Source organism: Ascidia mentula, chromosome 9 (genome assembly GCF_947561715.1).
Source record: "Ascidia mentula chromosome 9, kaAscMent1.1, whole genome shotgun sequence".
Taxonomy (NCBI): Eukaryota; Metazoa; Chordata; class Ascidiacea; order Phlebobranchia; family Ascidiidae; genus Ascidia; species Ascidia mentula.
In genome coordinates this window covers 1,416,022-1,432,336 of record NC_138574.1, presented here as the reverse complement: position 1 = coordinate 1,432,336, position 16,315 = coordinate 1,416,022, and the positions used below count along the sequence as shown (strand labels likewise).

At 37.2% G+C, this 16,315-nt stretch overlaps 2 protein-coding genes across 2 annotated transcripts; one reads left to right on the top strand and one right to left on the bottom strand.

Moving 5' to 3' along the window:
• Positions 1–47: 47 nt before the first annotated feature.
• LOC145914750 (actin-related protein 10-like) lies at positions 48–4,185 on the bottom strand. Its single transcript, XM_083002588.1, has 10 exons — positions 3,946–4,185; positions 3,426–3,646; positions 2,956–3,108; positions 2,408–2,536; positions 2,083–2,157; positions 1,642–1,779; positions 1,475–1,574; positions 1,040–1,128; positions 651–782; positions 48–317 (listed from the first exon to the last, which is right to left on the bottom strand). The coding sequence occupies exons 1-10, from the start codon at positions 4,082–4,084 to the stop codon at positions 153–155; spliced, it is 1,341 nt and encodes a 446-aa protein (XP_082858714.1). The 5' UTR covers positions 4,085–4,185; the 3' UTR covers positions 48–152.
• A 3,830-nt stretch (positions 4,186–8,015) lies between these two features.
• LOC145914044 (uncharacterized) lies at positions 8,016–16,226 on the top strand. The gene is made up of 11 exons (XM_083001821.1): positions 8,016–8,425; positions 8,698–8,793; positions 12,224–12,367; positions 13,178–13,269; positions 13,387–13,555; positions 13,931–14,132; positions 14,457–14,590; positions 14,929–15,006; positions 15,120–15,202; positions 15,351–15,464; positions 15,735–16,226. The coding sequence occupies exons 1-11, from the start codon at positions 8,063–8,065 to the stop codon at positions 15,832–15,834; spliced, it is 1,575 nt and encodes a 524-aa protein (XP_082857947.1). The 5' UTR covers positions 8,016–8,062; the 3' UTR covers positions 15,835–16,226.
• The last annotated feature ends 89 nt before the right edge of the window (positions 16,227–16,315 follow it).

Sequence of the window (16,315 nt, the reverse complement as noted above, 5' to 3'; positions counted from 1 at the left end):
TAAAAAATGTGAAAGTGAAGCAAATGTTCATTTATCAGCAAACCAGAAAAGGTAAATAATGTATTAGAAGACGACAAAAATTGACACGATCCATCTCCAAAATTTGTTCATGCAACATTACCACATGTAAATGCATGCACCACGAAAATTATTCATTTGCTCGTTTTGGGTCGCGATTCCAGCTGAGACGAAGGAACTTTTCTGGCTGCAATAAGGGATGGAAACTTTTTACTCATCGGCAAAGTGCTTGGCCTTTCCGGAAGCTTTTCAGGCTGTTTTAAATCAAGTACACACCAATCTGGTAGGCGACCTTTGTGCTGTAAAAAAAAATTGTAAACAAACAAACGTGTCTTTTTATTCATTAAAATCAGTATATCAGGACTGACTTATATGTAAACAAATTCATCCAGGACACCTAATGTTTTCTGTTTTATTTTAGGCATCATTAGTATTTCAGAGCAAAGATCCTACTTCATACAGTTATCAGTTTGTTTTTTACTTAACGAGTATTTTAAGCAAAAGACCTCCCACCACATGCAGTTTTTAGTGGCAAAAGATCTGTTGAATTTGAAAATATGCACAAACCATCTCAAAAGTGCACAGAATGTTTTCATACAAAAAGGTTGTGCAAAAAAAACATTGTTACCAACCTGCGTAAAATATTCCTTAGTGATCGACCGCTTTTCCAGTCCCTCCAGTGAAGCAAATATAGATGCACCAAGCCAAGCCACAAGATTTGCTTTAATTGGGGGTTGGTGGACGCGAAATTCACACTCTGACAACTGGAAAATAATGTGTAGGTGGTTGATAAATTAATAGAAATACTTAAGTTTGCTGACATTGCAAACAAGCTGAATCAGCCATTTTTCCTACAAACCGGAGCGACATACGAAAGACCAATCTCCCGGTGAGCTTTGAACTTATGACCTTTGGCTAACCAGGCCCAACGCTCTACCAACTGAGTTACAGGAGCTTAGTGGTACATTCTCTACCACTACAACCACTGTTGTGTTGCACCACAGAAATAAGGGCTTAATACCTTTTTTGAATACTTTGGTTCTTCCTTTACAATTTCCTTTACTTCAAATAAAAGTCTGTGTTTGAATCCAGGAAGAAGGCTGGTTCCACCTTTAAATTAACAGTATTTATTGCTTAGAAGTTTAAAATAAGAAATTTAGAAGAAACTTGTGCTTTTAAACAACAAGCCTCAAATTTTGTCAGGAGATTAATTCAAAAATCAATTCTCCTGAAAAAGTCTTGAAGTAGTTTTTTTTTTAATTGTTCAAAATTTAAATTATTTTTAATCTTTACTGCTTAAGAGTTAAGACCACTAAAAAAAAGTTACTACTTAAAGACCAAATTTTGTGAAAGGAAAACACGGAGAGAAAATAATGTCACTCAACAAAAAAAAAATGTTTTATTTAAAAACGTGATTAGCAAGTTCTTCACAGAAACAATATAAGTATAACAGCACCTGTAACAAGGATGTTGCTTGCAAGAGCCTTTCGCACGTCAATCGGACACTGACAAAGGCTCTCCAATAACAAAGTTGCTAAAGATGTCTTTTCATTATCCTGCACAGCAACATAATTAAATCAACGTAAAACTACAAAAGCTTATTAAGGTCTCAGGTTTTATTACTTGCTGGAACAGGACTTCAGCCGCTTCCTCTCTCACCGGACCTGGAATAAACAGTCTGGTTTTACCATCCATTGGATACACCATGTCCGGCGGTGGTTGGGGTCGTTGAACGTCAGATGATGGGGTCAAGTTGTTTTCCTGGGCAAAGCATTGTTTAAATTAGGTTTGTAAAGAAACAGTATGTTCTGACACCACCAGATACCATGAACACAGTACACACACTCCAGATTGGAAAAAAAATGTCGTGCGCCGAGGACATATTCTCCGCGCACTTTTGCAAAAATTTACCGATAATAAATTTTCATTCAAAGTGTATTTTTTGTATTGGAAGGTTTAAAAAAAACAATGGTATGCTTAACTTCATACTTGTTGTATTAAACTGAATGTTTACAACATGTTTCAGCATCATGCTCAGTGCCAAATACTAACATGCATTTTTACCTTTTCCCACTCCGTGGTTTTAGCAGCTTGAATTTCTTTGGCGCGATGATATTCGGTCACCAGACATGCCTTGACCTATTTCAAACACACGTTTAACATAAGCAACTTTATTAATAAATAATCTGTCGTTCTAACACAATTAACATGACTTTCAGTGTCTGGCATTTCAACTGCAGCTATGCCTTATCAGGATAAAGGTGCAGCACACAAACAAGCATGCTTGTAATAATATAATATGCCTGGTAGCAACAGCAACATAATATAAACAACTTTATTATGAAAAGGGGTATTTATTGTGTTGTGTTATTTATGTATTTGTATATACCTTGATATCTTCCAGCACTTTTTCACACAGTCTAGTACCAACAGGAAGAGGTTCTTGGTCTTCTCTTTTAATTTTTCCCTTTGCTTTTATGTCCTCCATGATGGCATCTTGAATGGCTGATCCAGCCAGCTAAAAAAATGCATACCATTGACGCACTTAGTGCAATGACTACACTTTTATTAACAGTCATTTCTACTAGTGCAGATTGTGCTTTACATTATGAAAAACTGTCAGGAAAAGTAAAATTATTTATAAGTATCATGACCCCCCATGTAAGGTTCTATGTGTGTCTATGGAACTTTCTATCTTGTAGTTACTGTTCATTCTAAGCAGCTTTTTTTACATTAAATAACTTGATTTGTCATTTTTTTAAATGATGTGGGATATACAGCAACATATCATCTGAAAAGCTTTGGCAATGAAATATACTATATTTATCACAAATACTATATATTTATCAATCATATACTAACAGAAGTAGTAACAGTGCTTCAAGCATTGTGACAACGTTGGATTAGTTTTGCGGAGGAACTGCAACAAAAACTTACGGGAGCAGACTGCCATGCCCATAGAAGTGGGGTTCCCTCGACAACAGGAATAACAATGGATTCTGTGTGGCCACAATCAAGAACAAGAGCAGTGTTTGTTGCAACAGCGAAGCACGATAATAAATGATGGGGCGCAAATAACAACGATGGCACCTGCAACATTTAACAGAAAGACTTTGGTCTCACTGTGCAAACTATTTTTAGCAAAAAGTGGTTGAAAGAGACCTTAAAAGTTATATATTTAAAGTGTCAATCACCCAGCTTGGAAAAACAGTTGAAGAGAACATATCTTTGGCAAAAACTTATATACTGATGGTGCCTACAAAACAATTAGTATTAACATACAAAACGCTCTGATAATCTACACAAATAAAGTTAAAAAAAAAATTTTTTTCACAAGCTTTCCAATCTGGTCAACCACAAATAAAAGCATCATTAGTTTATCGAACAAAAGGTCAATATTGACTCACATCAAACTTTGTAAATAGCACTTTGGCGATTGTTTCACGAACTTTTGTCGGATTCAACAGAGATTCACAAAGAATTACTCTTTGATTGTTGGGATTTACTTGCAGATACTTGAAATAAACTTTCTCCAGGAAGAGTTTCACACTTTTCTCAAAATCTGGCCCCACATCATGGCCTGTCAATGATTTGTGGTCACTTCCAAAAACATAGGTAATAGGGCCACCTAAGAAACAAAAGTTGATTGAATGAAATATTACGCATAAAAAGGGAACATTTCAGCAACTGAAAACATATTTTTGCCATGAAAAAAAACATGACAGTGTTGGTTTCAATTCAATTTTGCACAAAAAGAACGAAAACGTGTATGAACAACCAACATGAAAAACAAATTACCATTTGCACCAATAAAACTATAAGGGTTATCACTTATAAGTTCAGGAGGTAGAGAAAAACCATGTGATGTGATTATAAGACTTTGACTAAATTACCATATACAACTCTTTTGTGCACCCGCAAACTTACCAACTTGTTCAATAGTTGTTGGAATTATAGCACGGGGTTCAGCTTCATCTGCAAATCCAAGTTTAGTGTAAGCTTCTCCGATATCCAGAACAACTGGAGTTGCCTGTCCGAACGTATAACCTTTCCCAAACAACGGCATTCCGGTGGTGGGCTAACAGAACATTATTGACTAAACGCTATTATACAGGCAAATTGCAAATTACTACATAGAATGATAAATTAATTTAAAACTTATCTGTCATCTATTCTAAACAAACTTGTTGTGTGCTCTTTTACGTGTTCCGTAAAAGTGTTATAATTCTCCACAAGAATAAAATACAATTACGTGAACTTCAGGCGTATTGTCAAAAAACTAGATGCGGTTCATGAACCACAATCTATGTCACATATTTTTATCATATTATTTGAAAATGCCAACTTATCAAAAATTACATCCGATGGCACAAAGTTCTAGGGACCGGTAAGTAAATTAAAGCTGTGGCGTCCAAAACACATCGCAACAGCCCTGGGTCGAGAAATCTCAACTTGTGTTTAATTTTTTACGTTCATCTGCTTGGTATGTTGAAATAAAAAAATGTGACAAGTTATATGTCACTTGGTGTGTCACAAGTGCGGAAATCACTCAACTGAACCTTTATATATGTAGACTACGCATCATTTGTACAGCCACTGGCTGCTTTGCGTTGATTTGCATGCATTATTTGCTGATGAAATTTACGGCACACAACATGATTTTATATATGTTTTATTGCTACGATCGGATAATATACCGCGATTCAATGTTTATGTATATTCATGATTGCTATGCGGAATAGAAACGCCAGGGCTAATCGTTACTGTTCACTTACTGTTCATCATCAGTGCTGTAGGGTAACTGTGTGTTCTACACAGCAAGATTCGAAACGTTTGCGCTAGTATAATTATCATATTATCTCTGGCGTTTTTTTTTCGCAGAGTTGCTTATTTCTAAGATTGGTGCTTATTTTTGCAAGCAGTATCTTAGAAAACATAAGTGTTGCTTATTTCTAAGTAATGTACTCATTTGGGACTTGCGTGCTTAGTCTTTTTTGCACCAAAATGCAGCGTGCTTATTTATTTTGGACTTGACCGAGGGTATTATGTTTTGTGTACAGTAGATGGCAATCTATTTTTAAATGTATAGGTTTGGGTCAAATACAGTCACATTAACACCCTTTGCTAAAAAACAGCCGAACCATGACGCTTAATCAAGGCAACAAAAATAAAGTTTGCACCAAACTGGACCCTTGTAAAACGTGAGGTCGAACACGCTTCAGGCGAGTTACGCGTTTCAGACCTTGTAAAGCAGTGTTCAATCAGCAGCAAAAAAGCGTGCTTTAGTCACACGTCCTTCCGGGTATCAAGAAAAGCACCTCGCATAGAGGAAAAGCACGCCTTGAACACATCACATGTTTGGCAACTGTCTCGCGTGGTGTGGAGTTGTTTGTGGTCGTTGTACGTTTACAAGCGTAAGCGTGTTGTTTGTTGGGCATTGTATTGGTTACTGCTAATAAGCAATTGGTGTTTCGAGGCTGGTTTGTGGCGTAATAGACGGAAGGTAAGATATATAAACGAGACACGAAACGTCTCTCATACATGGAAAGGAATAGGCCTGCTTAATATTACAGGCGTTTTGAAGCTTTCGCTAATGTTCGGTGGCAACTAAATATACATATCCATGTGTTATGTGTGGTCAATATAACAGAACTTTCTACTTTACTTTGACCATATTTACAAACTATGCAAGATTTTGAATGCAGTCACCAGGATTATGTTGATTATTATGCTCGGCGATACTCGAAGAATTTATTCATGTGACTTGTCTGTACGAAGGTTATACCGTATGTTGTTTTTATCAGGCATAGATCACGCAACAGCTTGTGGTTAGGAAGTGCGTCCTAAACAGGTTTACCACACCGCGCATATTTATACAGTTTGTGACTGTGAGTTCTTATATTCAGGCATTCAAAAGCGTTTTTGGTCACCAGGCTACCTTATTTTTAATATGTTTTTCCAGTGAATCGCATTCCAGTTCTGTAGTCATTATTTTCGGTTTCACGTCTATGGCAGCACTGACGATCAAACAAGACACAGTGATTGTGTACATTGAATGCTATTTTGGTCTGAATTCTTTTAAACAAGAATCGGTTTCGATGGAAATCTTTTCACAATAGAGTTGTATGGATTTTGAAGTTTTTCGTTAGGTTTTTCGCCACTTTGTTTCATCTCCAAGGATATCCGTGCATTGTTACCATGGAAAAACGAAGCCAGAATCAAATTAGAAACCCGTTTCGGAAAAAAAGCGTCATCAGTTCGTTTTTAGTTCTTCTATTTTAATACGAACTGATATTTAGCGAAACTGGTTTTGAAAAATTAAACTGCGTCTGAACCTAAGTTTTGATTTCTTGTGAAATTAATCGTAAAGTTTTCCTCAATCGTATCACATAAAGACGTGACGTCAGAATAACTATACGCTCATCAAGAAAACCTTAATATTGCAATGAGGGCGATGACGTAACTATACCGCCACCTGTGGTTTAAGTAGCACTTTGTTTTCATCGAAAAACATCATTTCCCGACCGCTAAATCTAGTTTGAGGTTTTTTTACAAATGGCCGCAAGCAAGAAGCTTCGGTTGCTTTTGATCTTTCTGACTCATTCCCCATCGTTTCCTCGTGAAGCCGCCAAGACATCCAACATTTGGATGAAAGCTTGTGTTTGTTCTATAGATTTGTTGCAATTTTAATTAAATTTATCTCAAGGCTTTAATTGAAGCAAACGCGAACGCGAGGCCATGCAGGAAATAAAGATATGCTTTTATACCAATGCAAGTTTTTATTATATAATTACTGTTTACTTTGTTTGGCTCAAACCTCTTTGCGATTGATTCGCTCGCTGAAAACAGTTTGAAAAAAGCCTCTTTTGCTTGGCTCGAAAACTCCTTAGAATTTTTGTGATTATAAGTTATTTTGTATTTTGTCTCTACTGTAGCTGAGAAAAACGGGGCTTTTTCTATCTTTTTATTACCTGTATCTTTAGCTTCATTGCTGCAGGCAAGTGTGCATTGATAGTGCAACGTTGAATAACTTGCGTCGATTGAAAGTTGATACGCAGGAGACGCAGCATATTAAAACGAACGAGCCATTGAATTGAATGACGGTAACGCCGGGTTCTGAGAACGACTTTGCATTCTCGGATACGCGCTTACGTGGGTGCTCTGTGACATATAAAGTGTATGCGTCAGATAGTGCTGGGCTTGTCCCCATAAGGTGGATTTACTGTGGCAGTTTAGAAGGAGAAAGTTGTTAGCTGAGGTTAGTGTTTTTTGTGCCAGTAGTACGTTTTTTGGTAGAAAAAGTTTTCTCCTAAAGTAATTTCACAAAATGTAGTTGCGCCTGGCTGTGTGAAGGCAGAAAAGCCACCAAAATATAAGAAATTTGCATAAAGTTTCTTCGAAATCTTCGAAATATTTTTTGTGGCGTTAAATTTTTAAGTTGAAAAACGATTGTGAATGATGAGAGTTTACGTATAAGTTGTATGAAGGGGTACAGTTATACATGCTTAACGTGTACCAACACTAAGCATACGGATTAGTACACGCGTTAAAGCAGTTTAGTGCACGCATTTTGGTACTCTTGCTCCGTATTCTGCAAATTGTTTGATTCGCGTTTCCAAGTAGTAACTATTTTACTTTTTTTAATTTGGGAAATGTAAAAATAATTGGACGGCGCCGACTCGTGTAAATGGTGTGATATTCTTTTAAATCTTTTTACCTAAAGGCAAAACACGCTTTGCTTGTTTTCCGGAAATCCGTATTAGTAAAACATATTTTGGTTATGCGTCGACTACACGCGTGCTCGTTAGTTTGTATATTTTTTATCCTAAAAAAAACACGCCGCTCGAAACGACGCACGTTTTTTACGGCAAAACTAAACCGAGTAGACGAGAGAATGTATTAAAGACCCTTTTTCTCACGTTTGTCACCCAATTAACATACGCACGCCAATTATAATATTCGCCGCTAATTGTGGGTGATTGCTATCACAGGAAAAGGAAAAAAGGAAACATAGGAAAGTGATATAAAGAGACTCCACAGCAACATGCGCAACATTGTACCATCACCGGCGACTAACCAACGCCAAGTAGTGACCAGCACGACCAGCGTCAAAGACAGAATAAGTCAATTCCAAGCTTGTCAGGCCTTCGGTGCAGCAGAAATGCCCTTGACTACTTTAGCCCAAGTGGCCGCGACCTTGCAGAGAAGGCAAAGAGACGTCCACGTGGAAGAGGATGTTGTAGGTAAAGAAGATCTGAACAGGAATCCGAGGGAGTTGCCGGAGAAGATTCGCCAGGACTCCAACTGCAACGATCTGACCTTGAAACCCGACGAATGTCACCTTCGTGAACTGGTTGATGTTAAAATCGTCGGAATCCACAAACAACAGATTCCTAAAACCTCATTTGTGAGTTTATAAGATTTTTATTCGGGTTTACGTAAAATAAGATTTTTATGTAGGTTTGATTGCATTTTTACTGTTACGACTTTTGTGTTCCAACCACCTTTAAAAATGTTTTACGCAAAAATGAGGGAAAGTGAAATGTAACAAAATATCATACAGGAGCAGCAAAGGAAATTTGATAGTTATGAAAAATAATGAATATCGTTACCGACATATTCCCAAAAATTAAAACGTCCGATACGTTTTAAATATTAGATGTGCATTTTGCCTTTCAGTATTTCATACTTCTCGTAATGCGGAAAGATGGGAGCAACATCACCGTCTACCGGAAATGGAAAGAAATGCGAACTTTGCAGAATTCTCTACAAAAGGTAAAAGTTGTTTTTAATCATAAGGAAATTGGTTCATTTACTGCATGTGATTGCAATGACATTGAAAAGCGTTACAAGGACGTTGAACTAATCATAGGAAAACGAAGGCTCATTTCCTTCGTAATCATTTCCCGTATTTCTATGTAATCTACTTAAGACGCCTAAATATGACTTTAAACAACAATATACGAGTAGATTTTTGTATTTTTCTGGTCTTTAACTGTAGGCAAATTGTGCCAATTAAAAAATCTGCATGAATTGTGCAAATTTCAAACGAAAAATAATGATTCCCAAAATGAGACTTGGGAAAAGTAAGCTTTGGTAAAACGTTATCACAAAACGACGCCTAATAATTTGCTTGCAACGTCGTCTGATCAACGTTTTAACGACCGGACGAAACAAATGAAGTTTCCGGGAAAACGGTTGCTAAAAACAGCGATTTTATGAGTTATTTTCGCCACGTCTGGCGTCGTGTTTTCAATAAGTTGGCGCCGTGGTTGCGTTATTGGATTTCCGGAAACACACGTTATGTTTTTAAAACCAAAATAACGCAACTTCTACACGTACAGTACAAAGTCTAGCTTTAGAGATTCAAAACATTGGTTAAAACGCTTTCATGACATTTTATTTGCCTGCTTAAAGTCGGAATATTTTAGCAAATGCGTCATGAAAACAAAATTAAATAAATTTTTAGGTTGCGTACGCAAAAGCCTCTCATAGTTCATGTAAATACTTGAAAGTTTAAGAGTTTGTGAGCGTGACACAAATTGAAAGTTTTTGTGGGATAATTAAAGGGAACAGTTGTAACAAATTACGCCCAAATCAAAGCAGAGGATTGTTTATTGACGACACCAAGTACCGAATGTATTTAATTGTCGAAATAGCCCCATAAAATTTAGCACATTCTGTGGCTTGTTACGCTGCGTATATGCAAGTTGTACAAGTGCATTAACCGGTAAAATCGTTTTCAAAATAAAATAGCCTACATCAATGTAATGTAACAGTGGCTTGATTTTGTAATTTCTCAATGAATTTGTTCGCAACATTCTGAAATTACGAATCATGAAAAAACAGCGTACGTGGTTAACAGGAAAACCTAATGGATAATAAGGGAATTAAAATAAGCGAAAGAAATATTTAAAACACCATCCGGTCATCTTCCGGTTCACGCTGGTCAACTGCTGGTCATGCGTGATTCATTGCCCAATGCTTGTCATGCGTTGCGCAAGGTTATATTTGGAAACGTTTTGCTTTTGAATGAAAACTTACATCACAACACGTGCTGGCGATTCCGTACTTTCGCTACACTTACTGCAATAGTTGCGTTTTGAAGGCAAAGCTGAAGGAATGTAAACCTTTGGTTTCAAGGTTTTCCCTTAAACCACGATTCTAGTTTAATGGAAAATATATATAATGACCGATTTTCATCAGAACGGAAGATTTCCGAAGCTTTAGCGCGAAATTCTGAACTTTTAATGTGATCTGAGCGCGAAATGTCATTCTCGCAAATCAAGGTTTTAATTGTGGTAATCTGTCCAAACGTGCAATTGTGGCATGTGCGTCAATGTATTAGGCCCTAATTACACATCTGACAGTTTAAAATCATAATTTAGCGTCCGCCCGATCCACACAGGTGGTCATCACAATTAAGCAACGTCCCAAGAAATGAAATTTAGTACCACGCATCCACCGAGGGACGTAAACCCATTTTACACTTGTTTACAACAGTGGTTCTTAACCTTTCGTACTTCCGTACAAAATTTCAAACAACTTTTTACGGGCTGGTGATTTGAAAATAAAATATAAGTAAAATGTGATTAACATAACATAGTGATGGAAAGAATATATCACGAGGCAAAAGTAGCAAAATGCTTAAAAGTTGTTCGAAATTGTCTGCAAGTGCAAAAAATGATTGATCTTATAACTTGTAGTAAAAGCGTACAAAAGTATGCGTTGCATCTGATTTTGCTGCTACAGCATTTACATGTTGCACGTTGTGCACAAGTGCGCAAACACTTCCTTTCTCGGCTACGGTGAAACTATGCGCGTCAATCAATCAATCAGCGTAGATTATGATTAGAGTGGTTAGTTTTCCCTGAAGCTGCCGGATGTGTTACTGACAGAGTCATCTAGTTTTACATCCAGAAACCCCATGAGTAATCGTAATTGGGGTTTGATTGACCACTACATGGGCTTTTATAGTGGGTTTGCTGACTGTAAAAATTACGAATACTTGCAACACTTGTTGCTTTCGCATTGTTACGTCACAGAGGATAAGGCGTTGACGTACGAGGTTGACCCCAACTTGAACCGCGTCAATACAAATTCACTTGTAAAACTTTATCCAAAGTTCGCTGGCACATCCAAGAAGATGAGTTTTTAATTTTGAACTTGTTTTTGTGCGTTTCCGTGACGTCACTTACACGTCATGGGCACAGGATGATGCAACAGTTAATTTAAAGAAACAAAAATTTTAATGTGACTTGTGTCAGCGCTTAGAACGGAAGCTGCGTAAGGCTTTGTACAAGCAGTTATAAATAATAACACAGAAATAAACAGGAAAGATGTTTTCAAAATTGGCATTGAAAGTGAACGAACACTTCCAGTGCCGACCCAGTAAATTTCCACACAATCTTTTCAAACTACAGTAGAATTTAGTTACATTTTTTTTAAACCAATTTACGACAGCGTGGGTCTACTGCTTGTAATGCATTAAACGAATAAACACATTCCATGACGTAATCCAAAACGTGATGTAATTAACTCAAAAGTAGCTGCAAAGGGTCACGTGATGACCCCAGAACACGTGTAGTTACGCATTGTGGCGTAATAACGCACCCGCTTACTCAACAGTGCATGTGTGGTCGAATGATCGACGTTACTGTTTCTTCCCAGAAAATGTTGCGTGCGAGTTGATTGTGACGTAACAGGAATCGCTTTGTGGGTGAATGGGGTTTGTCACGTTAGGAATGGAGTAGAACACCTCGTTCCATCAAGTTTAGGAAAATGTTTGTCGCATTCCCCTTTAAGTTTTTGAAAAATGTTTGTCGCATTCTCCTTTAAGTTTTGGAAAAATGTTTGTCGCATTCCCCTTTAAGTTTTTTAAAAATGTTTGTCGCATTCCCCTTTAAGTTTTTTAAAAATGTTTGTCGCATTCCCCTTTAAGTTTTGGAAAAATGTTTGTCGCATTCTCCTTTAAGTTTTTGTAAAATGCTTTCCATGCCCCTAAACTCCACGTCCATAAAAATGTATTGCCGGTTTTTGGTGGCAGTTTTCATTTGTACGCAGGGGGTGTCTGAGGTAGTGGTGAGGCCCTTTCTAATTTAATCACTTTTTGTTTTCTTTTCAAAAACGAAATATGGGACAGATTTTAACTTTAGTAAATGGACATTTCCAACACACGTGGCAATAAAATCATGATATTTTTCAGGAAATTGACGGTGACCAGTTTCTCGCCGAGCCCCGTTACTTCCTCAAGAAGTTGAAGAACAAAACCTTTGTACAAAGCATCACACCGTACTTGGGAACCATGAAACGACTCAAAGTTATTGACGCCATGAACGTTTACTTCCAGGTATGCGACGTTCAAGTAGAACTTGTTTTATTTCTATGTTGCTATTGTCTTGTCCATAGACATCTTACTGCAGCTAAATAACGTTTAGTGCAACAACATATCGTCCGGACTGTTGTCCTTCGTAAATCCGTGAATAGAGTTCCCTAATAACACAAATGCTTTCGAAAATTCGTTTGGATCTGTTTCCTACTGTGATAAAAAAAATAATTTCATGAGGAAATAATGTAAAGGCGACATCCTTTGGCAATCCCTGAACCGATACCGAAATTACCACACGAAGTGTCATCCGGCTCCATCATTCATTACCTAATTAGCGAAGCAACTTCCCCATTTCTCAATTTCCTAGAAATAATCGCTAGGTCAAAATTCGTGAGTAAAGTTACGGTTTCCCGATCTCGACAAGGAAGTTTGCCGCTAATACGGGGGGAAAGTATTTTAATCATTAGAAGAACCGAAGCCCTTTTTACCCGCGGTAAAATGTTTCATGTGGCGTTCACAATCTAGTTTTTTTAAATAGAAACAACGTTGTTTTTGTCGTTTGATCGAAAGTGAAGTCAATTACCTTCACAAGAACTCGACAACATAAAATTGATCCACTTGTAATACAGTATATAGTGCTGCTCCACTCAAGAGATCAAAGATATCAGTTTGACCTCAAACAAGGTTCAGTTTCCTTAATGACCAATGACTTATATTCCCAAAATCTAAATCAGTAAAACCGACGTCATCATATTCTTGGGTTTGGCGCGGTCAACCCGCAAGCACTTTGCTTGTTCGAAACCTACATTAATTCACCGTATTTTACCGCAGGCGCTCGTCTACTACAAAAAGCTGCATTCATACCCTGTGGTCGAGGACTTTTTCGCGCCTACGGACACGGATCTAAGCTCTTCCAAGTGGTGGTAAGTGCGTAATTGACACCTTTCTACCTTGTAATTTTAAATTGCGGATTTGGTCTTACTGTTAAATATGGGTGGCGATTTTAACTTTATAATAAAGAAACTATTATTGCGTAACAGCGGAAATGGAAAGACCTATTTTTACGTCACGAGTTCGATGACGACAAAGAACGTTGAGATCGAGGAAAGTGGAAAATCGGATGAGAGCGACTGGAATTCCACGTGTTCGAGTGAAACGATTGATTCTGAAGACGGAAATTCGATCGCCGGAAGAATTTCTTCCACTGCTGTGAGGAATTGTTGCAAATTACATAAAAATAGGGCAACCGTTTTAACTTAATACGTCTCATTGATTAGCAGCTTGGTGACTAACGGCGGTTTTGTACGTTCAACAACTAGGGGAGGGCGTCAACTTTGTAGTTATTAGTCATTAAGATGCGCTGAAGAGACCTAATTTACCGAAACAGTGGTCCTGTATGCAGCTCACCAAAAACATTTTTGCTTCTATTGCTTAAACACTTAACCAACTGTATTTGTAATGTAATAAATTGAATTTGCATTTGTCCAAGAAAATCATTTGCTATCTGTCAACTTGTTTACCAAATTGCCAAGGTAATTCTTAAATACCAACTTGCATTAAAAGTGTTACTTTTTTATCCGCTAGATGTCGCTGTACAGCACCCACCTTTCTGAACCCGATTTGAGTTCGGTTTCTCCACGTGACTCTGTCGTCATTTCCGCTCCCACTCAGTCAGAAATCCACGTAGCACTTGAAGACCACGTGAGCGACGACGACCAATCACAGCAAAGCATTATGTCGTTGTGGAAAGGAGAAAAAGTGGAAGTACTCGCAAAAAGTGACAGCGGTAAGTTTTTCAAAACACGAAGCATAATAAATCTTGTTTTTTTTTTCATAAAAAGAAAAGTTGTGTACCGTAGCTTGTGAAGAAGCGTAAGATAATACTAGTAACGATGTAAATAATTAATGAGTGTAATAAAAACTACTTGTTGGTGCAAAATTACATACAAAGAAACTTCGTTAAAGTTGTGATGTTTTTTTTTGTATAACACAACTTTAAATGAGGTCATTTCTCGTGACATGGCATCTGATTATCAATAATATATCACACTTAACCTGACTACTTCGCGCGCCGCTCCATTATTTCAACAAGCACATGTTCATTATTAAGGTTGGTGGTTCGTGCGACGCGTCACTGGTCACGTGGATGATGACGAAACGGGTGAAACTGGTTACGTTCCGGCAGCTTTCCTACGAAGAGAACATGGAACATTATCTCATGCTTTCTCCCAGCCTATGCTCAATGTAAGTGCTCGTTACTAAGCAACGTTTATTTGCCCCTTATGACGAAATAAAAGTTTTACAAAAATAAGGTTGGCGAAGACATTTCCAGCGTTTATAGCAGTACTTTCGTTTTCAATGTACACTTATATAACAGAAATTGGAGGAGAAGGCGTTGACAGAATAATACGTTTTATTTGTTTGATTGTGGCACCGCCTTCTCGATAAAATTTTCTCAAAAAATCCATTTTGTGTTAAGTTCGTCAGGCACACATTTACTTTATAATGCAACAAAATCGTCTGGCAACAACAGCATCATAATATAATCGGTGTACATTCGTTAAAAATTGGTTTCCGTGCAGGTTGCATCACCAGTTCCTGCGAGGAGAAAGCGTTCTCTGGATACTTCTTCATCGCTCGAATCTAGAACTTCCAGTCAGGTACGTTATTACATCTACCTGTATCATTGTGTTACAAACATAACGTTCTGTTGTTTGAGGTGTTGCTTGTAGCTTTCAAGGCTTTAAAATTTACATGTTTATTGTTTGTTCAGTCTTCATCGTCATCCGGTTCCACATTAAGCAGATGCAACACGATAAACTACTCCCTCTCATCCGAAGAATCGTCACGAGCTGTGTAAGATTTTTATGCTTTAGTAACTAAAGGGTGGTTAATGTCATCTAACGTGTACGAGTTCGAATTAAGCTGAAAGAGTCGCTTATTTTGATAACTTAGTGATTTTACATGGTAAACTTTTTATATAATTGTGCACTTTTTACTGCAGTGAGTTCATCAGCAAGCAAGGTTACGTGGCGAGGAATCGAGACGAATTGAGTTTTGGTGAAAATGCGATTCTCAGAGTTATGAGGAAGAATGATGACGGATGGTGGCTGGCGAGGTAAGGATTTGTTTATAGTCACACGTATTCACACCAAAGTACAATGTATATTGCTGTTGTACTTGCTTTTAGAACAATTCATTTGAGGTTTATAGTTTGTTAAATTATGATTAGGTTTTATTCCCTAAAGTTTATTGTAATGTATAAGTAATGGATTCAATAATGTTTCAAATGATCTGAGTTGAGTACTGTTGCCCTGTATGTAACTTGTTTAATCACAAATTAAAGCAAAATTTCATGAATTTAAAATCTATTCCCCTTTTGAAACAGATACAAACACCGCGAAGGTCTTGTTCCCGCCGTTTTCCTCAAAAAATACCACGACCCAATCAGAAGACTGAGCCTGGAAGTACTGAAAATGAACGACTAATCTTAGTTTGTTCGCTTATTTATTTTCTTCTTTGTCATGCTACCTTAAAAACGATGGTTACCAACAATATTTGTACCACGAAATTATTTATTTTTGTGTGCGTTTGCAATCCTTTTTTTTATGTACTTTGACGAGCTGCTCTTTTGCCGCAATCATGCTTTTTATTTTTCTTATATTTATCGTATTTTAGAAAGCTTCGCACTTTGCCATTTTTGCTGTTTCACTTTTTTGAGTCAAAAATACACCTCCAAATTAACAGCATTATCATGTTTCTAAAAATATTTTCAAGCCATGGGTAGCTATGACGTGAAATACGTTTATCTGAACCTCGTTTATTTTTCTGTATTTTTTGATTGTTTTAAATTATGCTTTTCAAGTGCAAAATGTGTTTTTCGAACTGCAGAAGTCTATTTATCTGCCATCGTATGTTTATTTTCTGTCATTAGCAAGAAAATAGCAAATGTCTTACATTGTATGAGAA

What these genes read in the sequence shown, in the direction of transcription:
- LOC145914750 (XM_083002588.1), bottom strand. Translation starts at nt 4,084, where the DNA reads ATGCCGTTGTTTGGGAAAGGTTATACGTTCGGACAGGCAACTCCAGTT. An exon ending in AACAACTATTGAACAAGTTG is followed by an intron (nt 3,647 to 3,945) that starts GTAAGTTTGCGG and finishes TTTGTTTCTTAG; the next exon opens with GTGGCCCTATTACCTATGTT. An exon ending in CTGAAGTCCTGTTCCAGCAA is followed by an intron (nt 1,575 to 1,641) that starts GTAATAAAACCT and finishes GTTGCTGTGCAG; the next exon opens with GATAATGAAAAGACATCTTT.
- LOC145914044 (XM_083001821.1), top strand. Translation starts at nt 8,063, where the DNA reads ATGCGCAACATTGTACCATCACCGGCGACTAACCAACGCCAAGTAGTG. An exon ending in TCTCCCAGCCTATGCTCAAT is followed by an intron (nt 14,591 to 14,928) that starts GTAAGTGCTCGT and finishes GTTTCCGTGCAG; the next exon opens with GTTGCATCACCAGTTCCTGC. An exon ending in GAAGAATCGTCACGAGCTGT is followed by an intron (nt 15,203 to 15,350) that starts GTAAGATTTTTA and finishes TTTTTACTGCAG; the next exon opens with TGAGTTCATCAGCAAGCAAG.